Genomic DNA, 23,861 nt, shown 5'->3' with positions numbered 1-23,861 from the left:
CAAAGGTGAAATATACCATTCCCCTTACAAAGTCAAGGGGAATAAGTCATGCAGCCAAGAAGCCCCTGGGGGCCTGGAATTTCCACCAAGAATTACCGAAATTTCAAATAGAGCTTCCACTAAAGCCAAATTTCTCTTCTGGGATTTCCTCCCACCATCTCTGCCCCCAACTTTTGCCCCCTCTTAGTCCTCTTCCCAGGGTGGTGGTGTTCATCTAATCTGGAATAGCCACTTCCTCCCCTGGAATTCTCGGCTGCACCATTAGCCAGCCCAGAGGAGGAATCCACAGCTCCATCCAGGTGGCTGTAGAGAATGTCTGGACCCCCCCGACAAGTGCAAGGGAGTCAGGTGCCAGCCTCGTGTCTGGCTGCAGAATGGGGTGGCCATTCCAAGATGAGGGCCACCAAGGACAGCTAGTGAGCTGAACGAAGGGACTAGCTGAACGAAGAAGTCTGAATTCTTGGTGGGAACCCTTGGCCCCTGGGGCTTTTTAATATGAGATCAAGTCTTTTCACACCTATGGCTGCCACTTTCTGTAATGTCAGCTCTGCGCCTGCTCCTAAGCCTCATCCATTGGAGGCATTTTCCCTGCACTTGGCATTTGCTGAAATAGCCTGGTCACGCAGACCCTTCTGCAGACAGCAGTAGGCTGCTGCTGCCTCCACTGGCTGAGGCTGGCAGAGGAGATGCTGGGAGGTAAAAGGATGGGCGCAGTGAGTCCTAATTGAACAGTAATTAATTGAACAGCATCAAAGTCTTATTGCTACTCAGTCAGCACTCAGAAAACATTTGTCACTGGGAGGCTGAGAAACGTAATCGTTGCCTGAATTCTCTTCCCTTTGTCCTCTCATTTCTGCTTTTGCCTTTTCCTCACAACTGGTGAAAAGATTCTCCTTTTCCTCACTTGACAGTAACCCACTGCCAGTTAATGACACATGGGGGCTGCAGAGAAGGCTCTGCAAACTGCCCCCCTTCCAACCATCTCCCCACCTTCCGGGAAGAAATGCCCCCACCAGGGGAAAAGCGATCGTTTTTTGTCCTGGTTTGTGCTCTCTTCTCTCTTGCCTACCTCCCCTCCCTCTCAAGGGACCCTCTTCCACTTTGCTTTCTCTTTATTGGATACAGGGATGAACTAAAACAGAAAGCTGATAGGCAGCTACTTACAGTCTGGATAGGCCATGTGCCTTTAGCAATGAGTAAGAACCTCCAGACGTAAGTACACTGACAATCGTTCACTGATTATGACGTGTGCTGCCATGGAGGCGTCAATAGAGCAGAAGACGGAGTTGGGGCGGGGGGGAGGAGTGCGGTGGGCAGGGAGTCATGTGGGGCCGCCAAGGAAGGGGGCCACGTCCCTGCAGGTAACACTGATGCTGTTTAGAGTCAACAGTGAAAAAAATACTGTCTTTCCATTTGGGGTTATTTCTTTACAAAAAGCCAGCTGATCACTCCCTGTGGCACCTGGCCTGTCAGGTCTGAACAGACTGACTTCCTTAAAAGTGCAATGTTTAACTGAAACATGAGTAGTATTTCCCATCCTTTCTCAATGCATGAAGTGTAGAAACCCTGTTCTTTTTAAGTAGTTGAGGATACACAATTTTCAGGAAACCTCCACCTGGCTTCTGACAGCCCAGCCTTTTCTCCTCTCAGAGTACCATTTCACTGCAGACCCTAGCACAAGCCCTGCTGGGTGGGCACCAAACCCCAGCCTGCAGCTTCACCCCAGCTCAGTCTTTCTTCAGGCACCCTGCCTAGTCTCTGCCTTCCTCTTCTGGGCCACATGAACCCATTAACTAATGTTCCTTCCCACTTCGTGCTCATTTCTAGAAAATATTTACCTCTTCCCTAGAAAATATTTACCTCTTCCCTGATAGAAATCCATCCAGAATTGGAAATCGATGTCTAAGGTAATACTTTGCAATTATAAATCATAATGGCCGATCTTAAAAACTGGGCCCCCTTGGAGAAGGAAATGGCAACCCACTCCAGTATTCTTGCCTGGAAAAATCCATGGACAGAGAAGTCTGGCGGGCTGAAGTCCATGGGATTACATGACTGGGCATGTGTGCACAAGGGTGGAGGGAGATGGGTTGGTAGCAATAAATTGGTAGAACTAAAAAAAATAAAAAATAAAAACTGGGCCCTCTGGCCACCTCCATCCAGGTCAAGGCCACGTTTCTGTCTTGGCCAACAAGATCACCAGCCCTGAATGGGCTCGCCAGACAGTCCCACCAATCAGAGTGGCCCCCCAGTTAGCGCCTCAGCTGATCACCCCCAGCTCTTACCATACTGGTTTCTTGGGCCCCTGCGGCAAGGCTCCCCAGCTGCCTTTCAGGTTAGCCACCTCTTCCAACATCTGGCTACCCTTCTGCCAGTCTCTCAAGTCCCACTTCTGATTTGTGGTGAAGCTTCAGCTCTGATCCCCACTCATCCAAGAGATTTGGGGTTTTCAGATCCTGGTAGCCAGTCACTACGGTGAAATAAAGAGAGGATAAAAGGGGGGACACTGGAGTTAAATGCCGCAATCTCTTCTTCTTGATCCTCATTTACCTTTAAATTAAGGCAATTGCTACTTGAGTCTGAGGGTCCCTTCTCAGCCCATGGCAGGGGGGCGGTTTTGCCTCCCAGAGGAGGCTTGGCAACATTTAGAGACATTTTTAGTTGCTACAACAAAGGGGATGCTGCTGGTATCTAGTGGGTAGAGGCCAGGGATGCTCCTAGATGTCCTCCAGCACCCAGGCCAGTCCCCACAGCACAGAGCTCCCTGGCCCCAGAAGGCAACCAGCGAAGAGGCAGAGAAATGACCATCTAGATGAGCGATGCAGACCAATTCTTAAATTCTTACCTCTGCCATGCTCCCACCCGGGAGCCCTTCCTAGGCCCACCAGTCTTTCCTGTAATGTCCCCCCCTTTTTCTCTCCAGTGCTCCAAGTGTTTGAGAGCCTATCACCAAATTTATTTCTCCCCTTGAAGATTTTATCTGATAGAGTGATTTCATATCCTAATAAGGATTACTGTCACTTTGAACTTGGGGTTTTGTCTTGACTTTGGTCCCGTCCTCCTAAATAACAGGCTGAAAGAAATCTCCACCCAGACTGTACCTCCTTCCCCCCTCTGTCAGGTCCAAAACCAGACTGGCTAGGCACCATGCCAGCTTTTCTCCAGGTCCTCCCTGACTTCTCCATCCTAGGTGCCAGACTTGGGCTCCCCTGCCCCTTGCATGTTGCACCAGGGAGTTTCTGGAGGGTCCTCTGGGATCCCTCTGAGTCCCTCCCTCCAGCCTTCTTGCTTCCTTCGCTGTGCCTGTTTCTCTCTTCCTAAAAGGTCAGGACCAGTCAGGTCCTCCTGTGTTCTCTTCATCAGGGCCATCCTCCACACTGCCTCAATCCTGCCCTAAAACTAGGCTCAATCCTCACTTGCAGGATTTTTTTTAAAAAGTTCCATATCTGTTCCATTTCCTACCAAAGAAGCCTCCAAACTGCTTGCCCTGCTATTCCATGGCATCCTCAGAGAAACACTATCCAGTATTCCCTGCCTTTCTCTCCCACTGCTCCCCCCAGGCCCAGCCAGGTGACCTGATCTCTTTACCCAGCCGTGTGCCATGTTTCTTACTATTCGATCTTTGTTCTTGGTAGGCCGACGTCTCCCATCCCCCCCCCCCCCCCACTTTTGCTCACAGCCTAGACATCCATCCCTCCGTGGAGACCCATCTGTAACTCCATTTTCTCCAACAAGGTCCCCCCCCCCCGCCCCAGTTGAGGGGTCTTTTCTTTCATTTTTATGTTGCTTAGCCTCTAGGAGGGAGGATGTTGTCGGCCCGATCTTCATCCCATCGGTGCGTGTGCTCTCCTGGCAAATAATCCAGGTGCTAGACGCTCCTGGGGATGTAGAACAGACTCTCTGCACCCATTCCTTGTTGAATGGTGCTGTGGAAAAGAGCCTCGGTGACGTGGGCTGCGCGCGAGGCCTGGCGAGTGTAAACCGTCCCTTTAGGGCCCCCATCGCGGCCTCCTTGAGGCTCCAAACCGCGACGCCTACTGACCTTCCACTTTGGCAGGGCTCAGCATCCCCGCGACCTCAACTCCTTATCCATCTGGGGCTGATCCTCTGCATCGGGGCAGTGAGCCCCCTCTCTCCTCAGGGTCTTGGCCCTCTACCTTCAGGCCCTTTCGCCTCCTCCTCGCCTCGCCCTGGCAGCGGATCCCTCTTAGGGGTTTACCCACCGCCATCGGCGAGAACGAGAGCTGCTCCCTGAGAGTCCCCACCTCCCCTTTCAGCCTCGGTGACCTGGGGCGTCAGAAAGTGACCCCACAGTGCCAGCCGGCCTCGTGGCGGCCCAGGCCTGACCGCCATACGCCCGCCCACCAACCGCTCCAAACCACCCCAGCGGCACAACCTCTTAGGGCGTTCCAACGCGGCGCCCCCTATTGGACCTCCCACTCATATCCGGTTTCCGGTCTGGCGCCCCCCGTTCATTCGCTAGGCAGCCTTGATTGGCGTGACCCCAGCCCAATGGCTGACCCAGCGCTGGGGTCGGAGGGGAGTGAGTTGACTGTTGCGACCCAGTTGGCACATTCCGTGGATGCCCAAAAGGTTGAGCCGTTACGCGTGGGGGTAGTTGTCCAAAGTTTGAACCAAAGTTCGGTGTTGGTACTTGGAAGTGTTTGACCCGAAGAGCTGAGATGATACGCCCTTCGGGGGGCTCCAAACGTTACCCGGGGTCCGACTTTGTCCGTTTTCCTCGGCGCAGCTCATCCGCATGAGTGGTGGTTTACAGGGGCAGTGATGCGCAGTGGCTCTGACCCCCTCGTTCAAAGAGGGATGTGTTAGGTTTAACAAGGTGGGAGTGTGTGTGCGTACGTGGTTCGCCTGGCTGCGGCTCGTAGATACAGCGATCCAGGCGATGCGATCTAAGTGATGCGCCCCACTTGCCGCAGCCCACCTTGCACGTACCCAGCCATCCCTCCCCACGCCCTAAGGCCAAGTGATCACCTCCTCCTTGCCCAGCTACCTTACACCTAAAAGTGGCTCATGGGTCCATGTCACGCACTGGCGAGACAGATACGATGCCTGAGTCCCGGGTCTTACGTGAACCACACGCAGCAAATTTTTCCTGGGGCTCAAATCTCTCCGCAACCCCCCAAACCTTGATCTGTGTGCATGGACATGTCAAGCCCACCCAGGTGGTCTTGGCATTTATCCCTGCCGGCTCTGAGCCCACCACGCGCTACAGCTACTGCGATGGGAGCTCAAGCCGGGTGACTGCCGGTTTTGTGGCCGGACTCTGCCGCCTCAGCGGGCTCAGGCATTGGAAAAGTAAAGCAGCTGCTCTGGGGGACCCGTAGCGAGACGAGAAGAACTTGAAGGGGGCTGGAGAGGGGCTAGAGGAGCTGACTGACCAACCCCGCGGCCGGTGCCCAAAGCGGGCAACAGCGCACCGCGGTCGCAGCTGCCCGCACGGCACGGTGTGTATCTTTGGATTCGGTGCGCACGGGGTTTTTCCGTCTCCGAGACCACCTTAAACCGGCCATAAATCTCAACTGAAATTCCATTTAGCCCTTTCCCAGAACAGCAGGAACTCTGGGGCCTTCAGTCTGTGGGGTCCCTGTGTGCGTCCCGCAACCCCCAGTTCCGTGCCGCGGCAGCTACCGCTTGGAGGGTCTTGGTAGTAGATACCCAAGACCCTCTTACCTCCCTTGTATTTGTCGTCGTCCCCATGAACGGGGAAGAACCATGCCTGCGTCACCCTAGGCCACTGCAGAGACCCCAGAATGTGGTGGGGATGGGGGACACTGATGTGCTTTATAGGAGCCAGCCTCGGCAACCCGCAAACAAAAGCCGCAGAAGCGATGTAAAGTACCCCCAACACATTTTAAAAACAAATTGCGTGCTCACACTCGTCAGCCCCCTTCCCCTCACCACCTGTCTGCTCCGCCGGTGGGCTCACGACCACCTGTCGCATCCCCGCGCGCTCCTGCACCCCCTTCGCACGCGCCCGAAGCTTTGCGCTCCAGACTCGGGACTTAGGATCTGAGGCTGCTCAGGGCTGGGGGCTGCGGCTCAGGGGTGCAGGGGTAATTTGGGGTTACGAAACACTCCTGCAGTCCCCCCTCCCCCCGAGGAGAGTCTGTTGGGTCTGGGAGGGAGGGGTTCAGCTCCTGCGCTCCCGCAGCCCGGGGCCCACGTCTTGCGTCACGTGTCCTGCAACGCAGAAGAGCGCTCTCTCTGACCAGGGGAGAAGAGAGGAGAAACACTCCAAATCAGTCAGGGAGAGGACTGGAAGGAGCCAAACATCCCTGCGAGGCCTGCGCGCATCAGCCCCCTTACCCAAAGTCTGGGGCTCCCGGAGCCTGGCGCCGGCTCCCGGAGCCACCTCGACACTGGACCTGCGTCCTCTGGTGGCAGAAAAAGAGCACTACGAGCGATTTTCGGACCGAATCGGCGCGCTCCTCTGATCCAAGCAGGCGGGGCTGGCCTGGGACTGAGCAAAAGAGAGAGGAGAGGACAAGTAAGGCCAAAGGGAGGGGGGGGCCAGGGGCAGCCTGAGGGCATTAAAAAGTGACCAGAAAGGAGCCAAGACTCAACAAGCAAAAGTAGACTTGTTTTTGCCATGGTCTGGGGTTCGAGGCCTTGAACCCCTGAACCCCTAGACCTCACTAGGGTTGGAAAGTGAGGTAGGAGAACTTTCCAGCTGGTACTTTGCTTTATTTTTTTGAAAATAATTTTTTTCACCCTAGTTCGGTTGGGTGCTCCGTCTCACGGGGCCCCAAGTTTATTTTAAGAAACCGCCACCGTGTTATGGGCGTGCGCAACTGCCTCGACGGCAATAATATGTCAGGACAACGCGATAACCCCCTTGAACTCGGGGAACAGCCCGAGCAACCACCTTTGGAGGCCCCAGGGGCAGCTGCCCCCGGTGCTGGGCCTGGCCCAGCCGAAGAGATGGAGACCCCACCGCCTCACAGCGAGCCCATCCCCATCGAGACTGAAGGCGAAGCCTGTGGACCCCCAGAGGTCTCCAGACCCAACTTCCAGGACCTCAGCCAGGCCTTCAAGGAAGCCGGGGCCCATGGAGGGTACAGCCCACCTCCCGAGGAAGCCATGCCCTTCGAGGTCGAACAGGCCAGCTTGGGAAGCTTCTGGCCTACCCTGGAGCATCCTGGAGACACCACTGGGACCAGTGCAGGCCTTGAGGCCTTCAGCCCACCGGTCATGGAGCCCGGAGCCTCCCATGAGGCCGTTCCAAGCCTGGGAAGCTACAGCCCTCCACCAGAAGAAGCCATGCCTTTTGAGTTTGAGCAGCCTGACCAGGGAGACAACCAACCTCCCTTGCAGGTCTCAGACCTTGCTCCAGGAGGCCCAGGTTCGGTGGTCTTCAGGGCTCCTCCCGAGGAGCCCCGAGCCATCAGACCTGCAAACGCAGGCATCAGAGGAGGATGCAGCCCTCCCCACAAGGAGGATCTGCCATTCGAGTTTGATGGAGCAGCCTTGGGGGACGACAGCCCACCCCCTGGGCTCCCCCGAGCTATCCCACAGATCGACGGCGGTGGGGGCAGCCAGATCACGACAGTCGCGGTCTCGAGTGCGATCCTCCTCGCTCCCGCCGCGAACGAGCCCCCCCTCTGGGTCCCCGGCATCATCGGCAGCCCATCTCGAGAGGCTCTCAGACCTCCTCCACACTTCGCGGGAGACAGCCCCCCGATGGAGGTCTCCAGACCCCCGCGCGAGGTTGGCAGCGCCCCCGTTGGGGTCGATGACGCTCCCGGCGACATGGACAGCCCCCCAGTCGCGCCTGACGTTCTGCGCATCGAGGTCTCCGGAGCTCCCGTTGAGAGAGAGCAAGCAGAAGGAGAGAGACCCCCAGCTGAGGGAGAAGCAGCCGAGATGGAGGGAGGCTCAGCCACCACTGCCGCGGAGGGAGGCAAGGTCCCCGATCCCGGGGACGGAGCCCCTGCCGCTGCCACCGAGGCAGCACTGGCCGCTCCAGCCGCCGAGGCAGCCTCGGCTGCTCCAGACCCCCCAGCCGCTGGAGCAGCCCCTGCCGCTCCTGCCGCCCCAGCCGCTCCTGCCGCCCCAGCCGCTTCTGTCGCTGGGGCAGCCCCGGCCGCTCTTGTCGCCAGGGGAGCCCCTGTTGGCCGAGCGGCTCCTGTCCCCCGGGCAGCCACTGTCCCCCGGGCAGCCACTGTCCCCCGGGCAGCCTCCGTCCCCCGGGCCACTCCTATCACCTGGGCAAACCCCGCCTCGGGAGCCCGACCCGAGATCAGTTTCCTTAGACCCCCAAGCCCAGAGATCCAGGCTGCCGATCCGCCTGTTCCGCAGCCTCCGCGCGCATCTGCCTGGCGGGGCAGGTCAGAGCCCAGCTGCTGTTACCTCTACAACGACCAGATATCGGTCAGCAGCGACAGCGGAGACGAATCCGACGATGGGACCTTCGGATGCCGCCGCTGGTTTTCGTCCAAGCGAAACCGCCGCCGCCGAAAGCCCCGGCGCAACTTGCTCCACAACTTCCTCGTCCGGGTCTTCCGAGGCTGCGTCTTCGGATCCGAGAGCCCCCAGTTCAGAGGCTCCTTCAGCCCCAAGGTCAAGAAGGTTGCCTTGGCGGAGAAGCGCAGACAAGACCGCAAGGAAAACGCGGGGAAGCGTGGCCAGAAGTGGTCCGAGAAGAGACAGAGCCAGCTCACCAACAAGCAACTCCAGAACAAGAAGATGGACAACTCGCATACGCACCGCATGCTGTTTCTAGGTAATGCGGCGGACTTTGCCCGTGGGGAGCAGGGCCACCCAGGAACCCCGGGAGCGGGTGGCAGGGCTGCCCGATGGGCCTCCGGGCCTGGCGGCGGGAGGGGGGTGTCTGGGCCGAGGCGGGAAGAACCTGCCAGAAAGTTCCAGCATGGGGCCCTAACTTTGCCCTGGGAGCGGGAGGGATCTTGGGTGGGCTTGGGTGGGGAAATATGTGCCCTTTGGAGGATAAACATGGTGCGATGCAACACTTGAGGGTCGTTTCCAGCTGGACAAACCAGTGCCAGCGATCGTAAGACCACGTCGCCGAGTCGTGGGGTGGGGGACGGCAAGAAAGGCGGGGGCTTCAGGTGAGCCAGGAACTGCGGGGCGGGGTGGGGGGGGGTGGGGTGGGAGGGCGCTCGGGGGTCGCTCTTGCTAGCTGGCTGGGGCTGTTGGTGGGTTGGGGGTTGATGGAGAACGTGCGTCCCTGCCTCGCCCGGCACGGCTTCCCGTATCAGACAGCTTGTTGTGGGTGTGCATCGGTGTCCACATTGTGTCCGCCTGTGCATGGTATCCTCAAGTGTTCTCCAACCCCCATCCCTGGCACCCCCCAAATTACCCGCCGACTGTGTACTTGTACTGGGGAATGGGCTGTCTTGTGTTTTGCGCCATTGCGCGGGCAAAAAACTTTCCGTGTACACACACTCCGGCGGTACCTGTGTGCTGGCGCTCTGCAGCGGGCGGCGCGAAAAGCCTTAGAAAGTAGCGGGAGATGCCCGGGAGGATATGGGGCCGCTAGCTGAGCTGGGGGCGGGGGCCGCCTCTGGGCGGCCTCCATAACCTATTTTCTGTCTGTCTTTCTCTCTTTTTTCCCCTTTGCGCTAAGCGTTTCCTCACTTCTTATTCGTTCGCCAAACCCTCCCGCCTTTACGGTTGAAAAACCAGACACGCAGGTATCTGGGGCGTCCGGGACTGCGCGCAAAAATTTGGTATTCTGCACACATTCGGCTTACCTGGTGGGGGATGAAGGGAGGAGGGGCAAAAAAGTCCTACTTAACCTTCTGCAGGCGAGTTCGGATCCCGAACCACACCGGGGCTGGTTCCAGGGGCTGGGCGTGGCTATGTTTAAAAACTATGAAATCATTTTTTTTTTAACCTAGGGAAGAGCCTGAGGTAAGCCAATCCTTTACCCTTTTTCCGGATACAGTAGGAGGGGCTTGGTTCTAAGAGAGGGGTTATGCGTTGGGAGTGGAATGCCCGTCTTGTGTTTGAAATGCAATTCAAATAAAACTTTTTAAAAAATGCTTCCAGTGTATTTTAAGTGTATGGATAAAATGTGAAAAAACTGTGAGACATGTAAATGTTTACATGTGAATTTTTTTCAAGCAGCTTTAGCTGGGGGCAGAGAGGCTCAAAGGTAAGACCCTCAGCATATGGGCTTGGGATACAAAAACATTGAAAGATCTGTTAATAATCCCATTGGGAGGATACCGTTGATGGCCCTGGCCTCCCCCCCCCCCCCCTCCTCCTCCCCTCACCTATGCCACCCTCAGGGGTCCCTCCCCTTTCCAACAGCCTACTCCTCCCCCCCACAACAAGACCCTCTGCTGCATCTCCCCAGTCCTTCCCTGGCCCCGCCCAGGCCCCCTCCCTCCTGCACCCTCCCCTAGATTCTCCTTCCCTCAAATCTGGGTCTTGATTCCTGTGCCACAGTTAATCAGAGCAGCAAATTAGCAAAGATCTGAATGTGTGGCTTAAATGAAGATTTCAAAAGTGAAACTCCACAATCCTAATTTCTTTATTTTGCTTATTCTCTAAGCCCTCTCGAGGGATTTCAAGATTACAATTTTTCAGGCTGTGCTACATTTGCGAAATATTTTGTAATGTGCCATATAACTGTGTGCTATTGTGATGTGTGCTTTTCACGAGTCACAGTTTTAAATGTGATGGTCATTTTATTCATGCCCACCTAGGGAAATAAGGACAGCATCATTTCCCTCAAAAACATCCAGGAGGGAGGTAGTGTTACACTTCAGATGCCCCAACTGCACTAAAGGCCCGGAGCCTCAAATGACAATGTGTTCTTCTCCTGCGGACACCTGATTTTGCCACAACAGCTCCATTTCAACATTCCAAACATAGCACTGGGTGGGACACCTGTGATGGGGCAGACAGGAGAGCCAAGGTATGATGTGCACCTGACACCTGATTGGCAGTGTCCTTCACATACTGCAGCCTCAGTTGCCTTATTTGTAAAAATCTTTCAAGCAGATCTTTACTAAATTCTCCTTTGCTCCATGCCCAGAATCCCCTATTCTAGGGCTTTAGCATGGGGAGCATCATCCACTTAAGTCAAGACTGGAGGCTTTTGCCATAGGTTATACATACATCTACCCTGCAGCACACAGTCCATGTCTGGGGCTGAGCCTTAAGAACATTACAAGTTTCCCTTGCTTACCCTTGTTTTGATGCAGGGGGGAAAATTCACCTTATAAAGAAGATTAGCTGGGGTCACCCTGCATCACCCTGGTCCTGCACCCAGGTCAAGCACCTTTGCATGCAGTGTAGTCCAGTGAGCCGTGGGCCCTGTCTATCAGGAAAACCTGAATTCAAAAAGCCAGGTTGCCTGCTGTGTCAATGTGGCTCGTTGAGCCAGGCAGCAATCTGATAAGATTTCGTTTTTGTTTTTGTTTTGTTTTTTACCGAAGTGACAAGAAAGGTACCCCACTGGATCTGAATGACTGATTGGGGAGGGGGAGAGAAGGCAGGGTGAAGACCCATGTACATCTAGGACAAACATTTTCACTAACATTTAAATCCTAACACATAAAACAAGACAGCCATATATGCCCACCCCTGAAAATGCAGACCAAATGACCATCTTTTGATAATTTGTGACCTACAGATTCAACTGTTGCTTTAACAACACGTGTGCATTTCTGTGTATATACCTTCTCCATTTTCATTGCCCAAACAGCTTAACCACATCACAGAGAATCTTTTTTTTTTCCCCCACAGAGAATCTTAAAAAGATAGATAGTTAGATCATCGAATAGCTAAAAAAAATGAAGTCCATTTCTTACTCAACACTATCCAATGATAGATTTATTTCCATGTTTCTGTTGCCTTTCTGAGTAATTTCAGTGGCTTAAACATGTTTTTTGGAAACCTAATTTGGATGATTCCCTCATTTTCCTTTAAGAATTGAAGGGACTGCTAGGTTAGAATTTCTTAGTAGCTGCTACATTTATTAAAGTTGTGCAGGTAAATGCTATATATAATAATGACTATTCTGCCATGACACTTTACTTATACAGTGAATCTCAATTAATTGTAAGATCATTTATGCCACCAAGTACAACAGTGAGGGCTTCATCTCATCCTGCTACAGTACCCCTTTCCTTTTTTCTTTTTTCTTTTTCAGTTCAGCCCTTTTTTCCTTTTTTCAAAATGCTTCCACTGAGTCATTTGCTGCAGTGGGAAAGTCATGGCTTATCAGGCCAAAAATCTCTTCCTTGCCTTTTAAAATCCAATTTCCTACAGATTTTCCTTCCAAGTAAAACTGTTTTTCTATATAGCTATGTTAATTTTTATCATTTGCCTACATTACAAATACCATGGAAAACTGGTATTAAGCAAAAAAAAAAAAAAATGTTTGTCACTTTTTTGTTTATTCCTCCCACCTCCTTACCTTCCCCACACCCAGCTTGAAAGGAACAGCCTCACTGCCTTCAGAGTTATTAGTAACCTGTAATAGTAATGATTACACATAATGATAGCACATTCTTACGGTATTTTTTTAAAGCCTTTAATCCAGTCACATTTGTCCTTTGCAATAGCCTTGGGCAATAAAAATGTGATGGGACCCCATTTCACAGGCAAATAAACCAAAAGCCTAGTGATTAAATGTCAGGTACTTTTGCTCAACTCTGCAAGGTAAGTGAGGGAGTCAGAATTTCTGTTTCTAATTCCCTGCTTGTCCCCAAAATGCCGTGATAGGCTATAAGGCATCATTTTGTAAGTGTGCTGTGTGTTCACTAATCCCTTGTCAGATGACAGGTGTCCGGCAGTCTTCTGCTTCCTGAATTATAGCCAGAACCAGACAGATCCCTGCTTATAAATGTCCACTGTGTGTCCGTGAAACGTGAGCCTCCCCATTTCTGGAATACCTGTCACTGTTCTGTTGGTATTTTGTTTCCACATTTGTTGTAACCCATCTGCCAACACCACAGCCTTAGTTTGTTTGTTGGACTTCTTTTTTTAAAAGCAGGTTTTCCTTAAAGTCTTTTAAAAATCCCCCAGAAGTATTCGTTAGTGAGGTCTAAAGTTTTTCTCTTTACTCAGGTTTCTACTAAAAAAAACACACACCAAAAAATACACCATCATCATCATTTAAAAATAGTTGCTTTTATACCTAGACCCCTCCATTTTTAGTGTTCCAGTGTAATAGACTTGTTTAGAATCTCCTGGCCTGGATCTAATGACCCTATTAAAATAACTCTTGCTCAATATTCTTCATAGTGATTATTTTTTAAAAAGTATTCCTTCCTTTTAGTCAGGATTAATTCCTTCTTAGTGAGAGTCAGTGTATAATCTTAGAAATCAACTTTGAATTTTATGGAGGAAGTTTGATATAAAGCAAAAAGAAAAAAAGAAATTTTTTTTTTTTAGAAATCATTTTTAGAGAAGGTAACCTAATTGACTAGATTTGAAATTCTTCATATCAACCATGCATCTTTTTAGAGTCAATTTCCCCACCATAGGAAACATACCTTTCACCCCCAGCAGAACTGTGACCCTCCAAATCCCTCCCCATGAAGTGATTTTGGGGAGACGAATAGATTGCAAAGGCAAACTGTTCTCTACACTTCTTGGGTTCTTTAACCTGTGTCAGAGGTGGGGTTCATCCCAGCTCACCTTGTGCCTCTTGGTGTTCCTAATGGAATGTGAAATTAACATGCCCATTGTCCATTTCAAAATCTGATTCCACTGAAAGTGTAGGGATTTTCAAAATAGAAAGGGCAGGGCCAATTTATGTGACCGGGTCCCCACTAACAATGAAAAAAGTTAGTTGAGGAGGAAACTGCAAGCAGGGGTCAGCCTAATTAACACTCTCCAGCCCTGGTGGCCCCCCAGGAAGAGGGACTCAGACTCTGGCCCTGTTAACACCAACCTCAACAGGTTTCATTGAATTACACTTAAAGAGTCTTTGTTCCATCAGATTCCTGTTCTGGCCCTTGGTCACGCGGGGCATAAGATGGTGAAAGTCGGGCCGGGGTCTCTCTCTTTGTGATTCCTCTAAAGGGTCAACTAGTCCAAGTGGTCTTTATAAAACTGAGGAAGGCTAACGGGAACTCCCAGATACAAACTGACAATTGGCATAGGCCAAGGAGCCTCTGAAAAGGGAGGGGAGGGATGTTTCCAGAAGAATCAGAGAAGGATGTGTCCTTTTCCTTCGTTGTCTAAAATGGGCATCAGATACTAAAAACTGAGAGGAGCCTTTAACTAAGGGCTTGGCACGTATTAAGTGTCCGATAAATGGCAGCCGTTATTTTTAGGAGTCTACTTGTCTTCCTGGATTTTTCTCTCCTTGGTCCAAGTGAGGGTTTTTATTTGCTTGTTTGTTTCCTATTTTCTTGGCATGTGGGATCTTAGTTCCCCTACCAGGGATTGAATCCACACCCTTTGCACTGGCAACACAGAGTCTTAACCACTGAACCACCAGGGAAGTCACTGGTTGTTTTGTTTACAGTATTCCCTGTGAGACTTACAAATTCTAAAAATCCTAGGCACCCATCCTGTCTTTCCATCTCAACATTTCCGAATACACTTTTTACACAGGTTTTATAAACAAGAGTCAACCCAAGCAGTAGACCGACACATTGCCACATTTATGATGGTGTGGAGTCACTGGTAGGTGAGTGACAAGATGAGGTGGGAGCTTGTTTTTCACATGTCCTGAAAAAGCGTTACCTACCCCCCTCTCGGATCCCTCGCTGCACCCCCCCCCCCCCCCGCCCACCACCTCCTCCTCTTTATTAGCCCTTATCTATAAATCAAATCAATACTGTGGTTGAGCCCAGGGTCCTGAGCACTGATTGCTCTGAGCTTATTACACATGCCAAAAAAAAAAAAAGATTGTCTCTAGTTTTCCTTCCGACAGCCAGATGGAGAAGAAGGCCAGCCCCTGGGAATGGAAGATGAGAAGACCCTCCAAGAATGAGGTAGGGAACAACACGTTTGACTTTTCCTGGTTGTTGATGACATGCTCAGTTGAGAGATGAGATGCTCTGGTCTCTGATAGACAGCAAAGCCTTGAGAGGTGTGGCCCCCTCCAATCAGAATTCCTGGAGTAGTTTCACCCAGGCAGCAACTGGGGGCTGTAACAGAGAAGGACATTAGGTGATTGATCTCTGACAGAGCAGTGAATGTTGAGGGAGCATGTGCTGCCATCCTGCCTTAGAGGAAGAATGTGCTGCAGGGTAATTTGTTAAACCTCAGGAGAATTCTCAAGCCTTTTGACTCGTCGAGTTCTGCCCACAGAACTTGAACATGAGATCCTACTGAATGTTTCTTAATGATTCAAATTGGGGCGAGGAGGGAGGTATAAAGGCATAAATTGTTATCGGATCCCAAATTTATTATGAGTCAGTCAATGTTTCTGAAGTTGTCACACACACTCGGTGTGTAGGACAGAATGAGTACCTTAAACTTCCCTTAATGAGTTGATAATGGGAAGGGAAATCTTGTACCCACTTTTGAAGGCGTGCCACAGACAAGCTTTCCCAACCTCCATATCAGCACACAGAGCCAGTTCTTCTAAGGGAAAAAGAGCTCGATTTATCCAGCTCTCGCCTCCCTCCTTCGATCAAAAGACCAGAGCACCTCACTTCTCTTTCCTCTCTGAGCTGTTTTGCCTTGCCGCAAACTGATTGCTAATTTGCAAATGACTGTGATGAGATATATATTTTTACAGGGAACCTTCATTCAGGTAAGGTTATAACTGTGGGGTTTTTTAAAAGAAACAGTAATTCCTGTGATGAGGCACACAGACTAAAAGCAGACACTGTAATGTAGTTCATGGCCAAGAAAGGCTGCTTGCCAGGGCTCTGCTGAAGGGCACAGGAACCAGGTCCTGCATCTCAGCAAGTCTGCGTCCAGGCCCCACTGACCTGGGGCACCACGGGCCTGGGCCTCAGTCCCTTTAGCCATACAAGTAGCTAACTGGTCCATCTGAAAAAGAAAACAAACCACCCTGTTGAAATAGGCCATGTCACTTATGAGGTACACGGCTACTGGAATTGCTGGGGCACATGGACACTTCCTTTTAAATAGATGCTGCTCGTTTATCTGTGGTTCCTTAAGGTAGCTCCTAAGTTTTTTTGGCCTTTGTAGTTTCTGAAGTTATAGAAAGTGTCCCTGTTAATTCTCAATCACTGTTCTCTGGAGAGGTCTGGGAGGCCCACAGTCTACTTCATTAACTTCTTCATAAAATCATATATGTCATTCAAGGGTCCTTCCACCCACTGCCCACCCCCAAATAGGAATGATTTTTTTACTGACTGAATCTAGAAGGGCCAAGAGATGGTGAGAGTGAGTTGATATTTCAGGTGACCACTAGATGGTGAGGTGGTACAGGCAGAAGAAAGGTGTCACATCTGTACTGACAGTGAGAGGGGAAGGGGAGAGCCAGCCGAGACAGAAGGGTCCCTCTCCCCTGCAGCCCTACCCCAGGACCAAGCCCAGGTTTTGGTCAAAACCCCTATGGTTGGTAAGGCCCTGGAGCTTTGGTCAAACCTAGTCTCTTATTCTTAAACTGTGACTTCTCCCTGCTGGCTCTCTGCTGGGATTTTAGCATTCTCAGGGGGCTTTGTATGACAGAGGGGTCCTCCATAGGCAGACCACTGACATGTTGCCATGGAGACCAACCTGTGCAATGTGGGATGTGTGGGAGCATCTGTAACCTCTGCCTACTGGATGCCAGTAACACACACATACACACAATACACATACACAAAATACATACACATACAGACACACAAATGTACACACATACACACAAACATATACATAACATGCATATACACATACACACAAACACATATACACAAACGTGCACATATATAAACATGCACACATACACATGCATATACACACAAACACAAATGTACACACATACACAATACACATGCACACAAATGTACACAGATACAAACATACATACATGCATACACACATATACACAAACATGCACAAATACACATATACATACACACATTTACAGACACAAACACACATACACAGACACATACACACACACACACATCCCACCCACCACCACCACCACATACACACAGTTTGACAACTAGAACTGCCTCCAGTCATTGCCAAGTGTCCCCTGGAAGGAGGGGAGCAGAAATCACCCCCAGCTGAGAACCACTGCCCTCACAGTAACATCAAATCCTAGGAAAGGCCGGGCTCATACAGATCATAACCTGACCACCTCAAAAAGAAAACTATTATCATCAGAGAAAAAGTTGCTAACTTCAAGTTACTAGTAACCACTCAGAAATGTTAATTCCAGCCTTGGTGATCCTACATTCTAGGGTAGAACTGATTTCCAAAAATCACTGAGAAGAAGGTGACCTCCAGAGTTTCACTAGATGACCCTAAATGGAAGAGAAAAGGAAATTATTCCAGGGAAGGAAATAGTGAATTGGTCTAAGATTGCTGATTACGCAAGTCAGTCTGTAGCTAATCAATAGTAGATCAGGGCTTAAATAGGTTTTAACCCTTCAGTGATCTCTTCTACCACGTAGGGGTTCTTTAGGGGCTTCTGTCTGAAGCAGGCAGGGGAGGGGATTCTCCCTCTCTGATGTGCCTAAATTGATTCACTCTGCATCAGAGAGGAGTATGGTCAGGATAGTAAGGACTGGTACTCAGATGGCTGCTGGTCACATAACAGCTCTAGGTGGCTGGCGCCCCACCTGTGTGTGTCCCACAAAAAAAAAGCACAAACGGAGCCTGTGATTGGTAATGTGCGCATTGCAGCCATAGGGTGCAGACCCTGCTAGCTGGGTCATTGTAGTCCTAGCCCCAGGGGAACCAGCCCACTGCATGGGGGTGACCCCTAACCGTTAGGACTTGAGATTTCAAGACAGGAAGTTGTAGGGGTGGTAGGGGACAATGGAAGAAATGCCTCTGAATGACTGTTACTGATGAAGGTAAAATAAGATCTTTTAGAAATAAGACATACTTGTGCCAACAGAAGTGAGAACCCAAGGACGTTTCCTGTTCAAGAGTTGCACTTGGTTTTTGGTAAGATGGTGGATGCACCCGCCCATCCATACCCCCAGTGCTAGGGCAGATTCTATAACCAATATCTTGAAATAGTCATAACAGGACTAAGTAATTTTTTAAATTTTTTACAGATTATTTTTTTACTCAAGTATAGTTGAGTAAGTCATTTTATTTTTAAATAGTGGTCTAGCACCTCCCAGCTTGCACCTAACCGCCCAAGTAACCCTTACAGAAGGAGACTTTTTGCTTCTTTATTATATTTTGAGCCTAAAACACTTACATGTTTGCCCCCTTCTGGTCTTCCAATACAGCTATTACAGATTTATTTGAGATTTATTATTTTTTAAGAATTTTTTTTTTTCATTTTCTTTAGCAAACTTGGAATTTGGGGCCCTTAAGTTAATTGCAAAGTCTAGAAGGAAAAAGAAAAACCCTAATCTCCATTCTACACACTTATGAGAACTTAGATTTTTGCTTTTACTATTAAGATTACTTTAGGATAAAGGGTGAAAACTGGTTAATAGTTTAATAAATTATCTACTGGGCTTTTTTTTTAAAATAGGTTCCAAGTTTAGTTAAGCAAAGTGCCCTCTAACTAAGATCTGCTTATTGCAGAATCCTCGAAACTACCCAAGGCATGTTTTTTTTTTTTTTTTTTCTCAATGTTGATTTTGACTTTTTGCCTGGGACCAAGTGCAACATCTTTCCAAGGAAATGCTTAGAAGGCTCCAGGCAGAACCCAAAACAAATGCCAGACGTTAGGGGAAAAATTTTTAAAGTTGGATTGTCATAAAACTAATAGCTGTTTATAATTCCACATTTAGGTGATTTCATTTCTCCCTTTTTAGCTGCTAAAAGGGAAGCATAGTAAGATCATTTTGTTTTGCAAACAAATGGCTGCTTTTAAGATGGACACTTGACAGAGGGTTCTCTTTTCCAGCTGGAGGGTTTCCTAATTTCGGAGGGCTCTCGGGATCTTTATCCTTGGGAGGTTTGGTCCGGGGTGGACTTGTGGTGTTCATCCTTTGCCATGCTCCCAAATTACCCGGATTGCGGAGGGGGGTGGGCAGAGAAGGCCTGGCTTCTCTGGAGGGTCCCAGGATCATGGAAAGAGTGCACTGGGTGAACATGAGCAGGCTCTCATTTCCAGAACCTTGGTTGATTCCACTGCTCTACTCAAGGATTCCATGAATTTTCCAAGTGATAGCCAGGAAAGGCTGAAACTTGATTCTTAAGGTACCGACAAGGCTTCTTGTCCTGAAGACTCGGCCATGGTCAAGGGGGATGCTTAAACTTGGTGGGCGGTCCTAGAGAGCCAGGAGGTGTGGCTCTCAGTGTTCAGCTTTATGCAGAAAGAGGTAAAGACCCAAGGGACAAAGCCAAATCCCTTGCAGACGTCTTACCCTGAGATTTAAGTTGACAGGTGGCAGAGGTCTCGCTTTTTATTCTTTCTGACCCTAAAACCTTGATTCCCCAGAGATAGGGTCTGACTTCCCATATTAAGGCAGGCTCCAAGCTGGGCGCTGACCTTGTATTCTGCCAGGAAGAAAGGATCAGGGGAAAGGCCACCAGGACTGCTTCATTGGAGAAGGGCGAGGGGAGGGGGGAGCTGTCCCATTCTCCCCGGAGGTCTGCCGAGCTCAAACGTGGGGTCAGAAATCAGCCTCTTAAGAGATTCCCTCATTTTTTCTTTGCTTTCTCGTTTTCTCTTCCTCTCTTTTGAGATTAAAAAAAAAAGATTATTATTTTAGGGAGGTTTCTGAGCAAGAAATACCTTTATTTTTTATTTTTTAGGGGAAGGGACCAGAACACCAACCATTTAGGGTTGGGAAGTGAAGACAATAAAATAAAGCAAGGCTGTTCAGATCTGGCTGGCAGATGGCGCTCGGCTTTTACAATTGAGAGCCTGGCTTTCCAGAATTCACAGGGAGCTTGCGCCCAAGACAGAATTCCGAAGCCCCCTCCCCTAATCCTCTTTCCCAGGGTCATAGTCCCCGCCCCGCAAGGCCCAGGGATTATTTTCTTTTCTTTTTTTTTTTTTAAGGTTTTCCAGTGGAACAATGGATCTCTAAGGACAGATATCCCTTTTAACTTGTGGTTCTGTTAGACCATGGCCCGTGCAGAAAAACACACTATCACGGTAACCTCTAACCTCCCAGCCCTTGTGCGTGCCCTGGGTCTTCTGGAAACCAGTTCTGAGACCTTGGGCAAATTGCTTATCTTCTGGGTCCCAGTTTTTCTCATCTGAAAAGTGAGAAGGCTGTCCTTTTCACTTTAAACTTCTTTAATTCTCAAAGTTTTAATAGGACAGGTACGCCAAACAACCATCCTGTCCCACTACACTTACACACACACACACACACACACACACACACAATATCTTTCTCTCTTTTCTCTTAAAGCATCCTTTCCAAAATAGCAGCTTGTACAGGAAATGTCAGGCCTATCTTTTGCCCTTTGGTACCTAATTAATAATTTCTGGGTACCCGTCATTGGGAGAACCTCTTCAGGATGCACAAGAGGGTGGGATTCTTTCTCACCCCAGTCAAGGGCTAGAAAAGAAATTCAGAGGTGGCAGAGGTCCTTTTGTCCAGACAAACCCTGAGAGGCTTCCTGGAGGAGTTAGCATTTGAGACAATATGGGAAGATGCTGGGAGATGAGGGAGTAGACTTTGGGGTAGATACTCAGTGCTGTCTTATAGAGAAGATACTGGCTGAGGGTGAATCCTTACAGTTTTTTCCATTCATGAGAAAAAGGCTGGGGTTTTTGAGGGTCTCTGAGATTTCAGGGCTAGTTTTTCTTTTCCCCCCTTTATGACCTACATCATAGGTCTACATCTCAGTGCTGCAAGCCTGTTGAGCTTTCAGGGCCATTCTTACTAAGAAGAGTTTTCCCCAGCTGAGGACCTCCATCTCAGGCCCAACCCTGGGCTTAAAGGAAGGTCACATCTGTCATGATGAAGCCAAGTCCAGTGGAGGGACAGTGAGATCCAATGGTGTCTGGAGCCAAGTTCCTTGGTTCCAAAGAGAACAGGCACCCCTTCCATTTCTCTTCTCCCCTCCCTGCAGCAGCTGTAAAATCATGAGGTCATCTATTTGAGAAGGGCCATGTGAACTTCCACCCATGCCAGGACCTACCAAATCCTGTCACAGGAGTTCATTCCTGTCCAACAAAACCTACCCTCCACACAGCATTCTTAAATATGCCCTCTCCCCTTCCTCTTTTATAGCTGAAAAAAACTCAATGAAACTGAATAAAATAGACTTTATGCCAACAGATTTCTCTTAAACTCCTAATTTCCTGGGGTTCCTTTAAAGTTTTTCTTACCTTTTTCCTCCCCGCACCTTCTGACCCATAGCCCTGAACCTTGGACAAGGCAGGTTAACAAAGCTCTCCCCTTCCCCCAGGTGGGGGTTCCTCTGGATGTGGGGTCCCTGGGAAAGCAGGGCAGGTGGGCTGCCCCTTAGACACCTTTTCCGGGCCAGTAGAATTCTCCCCCACCAGAGGTCAGCAGAGAGCTCAGAATGACTGGGATGCTCACAGGAAGTGGGATCACTTAGAATTTTCTAGATGAAATGTAGCAAGCCCTACAGAAAAGAGCCCCAGGTTTGGGGAGGTGGGTATCTCAGATTAGGGTCTCATCCTGTTCTGGGTCCCTGGGAGTTTAGTTTTAACACCAGTGCTGCCATTCTGTACTTTAGGGAGACAGGGAGCTTAGGTCCATTCATTTGGTGGGTTTCTCTACCAGTTTTTCCCCCTGGACAGCACACACATCTTTACCTTCTGGGGGGCCATGTCCTCTTAGAACCCAGTCTCCCACATAGGGCCAAGCTGCCCACTTTCGCTGCCCACAGGACTGGGAATCCACACCCCACACTTTCCCTGACCCCTTTCCCTTTTTCTTCCAGAATTGTACTTATTGTTAAAAATGACATTATAATATTACAGGAAATCCACCCCCCCCCCCCCCCCCCGGCCCTGCCCTTATCCTGTCAGGGTTTTATATCTCCTTATCTCCTCCTGTTCTCTACCCAGACATATGGATGTTTCTAAAGAGGGTACTGATCGCGGTGCGCAAACAACTTCACCTTTAACTCACCCCCCCACCCAACACTCGCTGACTTCCTGAGCGCGTTTCCCACATTCTCCATTGTGTCTTTTCAGGGTTCTTTTACTAGCTCAGCGCTTTCCCCTGGGGTGGGACAAGGGGGGAAGGAATCTGAATTCCTTTCTTTTCTGAACTTTTGTGAACTCAGAAGTGGAAAAACCAGCTCCCCTCCAAGCCAGTTCTTTCTTGAGGAAAGAGAGAGAAAGAAGGTACAAAAGGAAAGAGAGAGATATAGCAATATAGAGATGAAATTAAAAGTTTGAAAGAGGAGGGAAGAGGGGAGAGAGAAAGAAAAAGTACCCTTGCTAAATGTAGCTCTAGACAGGAGCCATAGTCCCTGCCCTCTAGGAACTTATAGTCTGGGAGAAGGAGGAGGAGGGGGATCTGGTTACAAGGATTGGAAGCTGCACTTAGGTAGAGGATGGAGCGCTGTCAGTTCAGGCTGAATGGCCAGCACAGCTGAGGGGCCAGTCTGCCCTTGACTGAAGGCCTGGGGTGCAGGCCCAGGAATCTGAAGGGGGGCGGGAGAACGACACAACATCTCGCTCCCTCCCCATTCCACCACCCTTCAGGACCCCGCCCCAGTAGGACAGGGACTGGGGGCTGGTGCTGAATGCCAAGACCAAGGCCCCAACCTCCCTTCCCCACCACCCCTTGAGCTGTGACCTCCACTTTTTCTACCACAGTTGGCCCTTTTTCACTTGCCAGAACATTATTCTCCTGACCCTAAAATGATTCCTCAATTTTTTTTTCCTTAATTAGTAATAAGCCCCCTTCTGGCACAGCCTGATTTTCTGAGTGTTTTCACAAGCCTTACCCCACTGAGTGGTTTGATTTTTAAGAAATCTGGCACCCGTTGGACTTTTTTGACTTAAAAAAAAAAAAAAAAAAGCCAATCTTTATGAGTTCTTTGATTTGATAGTTACTCAAAACAAAGCAAAGTAAATCTTCGAGTTGAAAGTGAACACCCTGTATATTACGTATACCTCTCAGACGTTGAGGAAATCCTCAGAAGTTTATAGGTTAGTGTCCTCCAGAACTTGGCTCCTGCCAGACCCAGTATAGGCATTGTGTGCTTTTTTTTTCCTTCCTTCCTCCCTTCCTTCCTTTCTTCCTTCCCCACACTTTTGAAAAACAAGTTTTATTCTCCTGGGTATGTTCATTAGAGAGGGGACAATTCTGTTCCGTGAGGAAGGGGGAGGGGGCTTCTGCAAGAGGAGACAAGATTGATTGCTTTAAGCTGGGGGGGCCCTCAAGCATATCACTCCCAGATGCAAATCTCTCAGGCTGTTTAAAAAAAAAAAAAAATACAACACAAAAGCTGATTTTAGCTTCCTGGCATTAGTGGGGAAAATATTCCGTCAGCTGCCTCTGTGTCCTGTGCTTGATTCATTAGCTCAAGCCAAAAAAAAAAAATAAAAATCTTGTCCTAATCTGTTGTAGTAGAACCCCATTCTCCCCAGTTTAGGCCTAAAGCAAAAAACAACAACAAAAAACGTAGTCCACAGAGGCAGAAGACTTTTGCTATGTTGAACAGGATTCGTTTGTTCTCAAGGTTTTAACTTCCCTCCACCAGGAAAAGTTCACCCCTTTCCCAAGCCCCCAAGTTAGAAACGTGTTACTAATTGATTGGAGCTAAATTTGCATTGCTTTGAAACCCAGCAGAATGGCCGATCAAGGGGCCAGAGGGGGAAAATGTAATTGCTAACCTAATAGCCCAGAAAGCAGCCT

At 49.7% G+C, this 23,861-nt stretch overlaps 1 protein-coding gene, 1 long non-coding RNA gene and 1 pseudogene across 11 annotated transcripts in view; 2 read left to right on the top strand and 1 right to left on the bottom strand.

Moving 5' to 3' along the window:
* Positions 1–4,402, bottom strand: part of LOC110145036 (uncharacterized) — a 29,800-nt gene extending 25,398 nt beyond the window's left edge. For all 4 annotated transcript variants that reach the window (XR_011489560.1, XR_011489563.1, XR_011489562.1 and 1 more), the window contains exons 1-2: positions 4,043–4,402; positions 2,286–2,470 (exon numbers count right to left, since the gene is read on the bottom strand). This is a non-coding gene — a long non-coding RNA (uncharacterized lncRNA). The remainder of the gene's footprint in view (positions 1–2,285; positions 2,471–4,042) is intronic.
* GNAS (GNAS complex locus) overlaps positions 1–23,861 on the top strand; it is a 66,401-nt gene that overhangs the window by 5,803 nt on the left and 36,737 nt on the right. For 4 of the 7 annotated variants that reach the window (XM_070472458.1, XM_070472457.1, XM_070472456.1 and 1 more), the window contains exon 1: positions 6,784–8,743. The exons of the other annotated variants lie outside the window; for them this stretch is intronic. In XM_070472458.1, coding sequence (XP_070328559.1) covers positions 6,799–8,743 — 1,945 coding nt within the window. In that variant the 5' untranslated portion in view covers positions 6,784–6,798. Of the gene's footprint in view, positions 1–6,783; positions 8,744–23,861 lie in introns of those variants that run through there. 7 annotated transcript variants of the gene reach the window in all.
* On the top strand, positions 8,817–10,228 carry LOC139036530 (uncharacterized; annotated as a pseudogene).

This window comes from Odocoileus virginianus, chromosome 9 (assembly GCF_023699985.2).
Source record: "Odocoileus virginianus isolate 20LAN1187 ecotype Illinois chromosome 9, Ovbor_1.2, whole genome shotgun sequence".
In the NCBI taxonomy this organism is placed as follows: Eukaryota; Metazoa; Chordata; class Mammalia; order Artiodactyla; family Cervidae; genus Odocoileus; species Odocoileus virginianus.
Note: the sequence above shows the minus strand (reverse complement) of the source record. Positions and strands in the feature narration are given on the sequence as shown.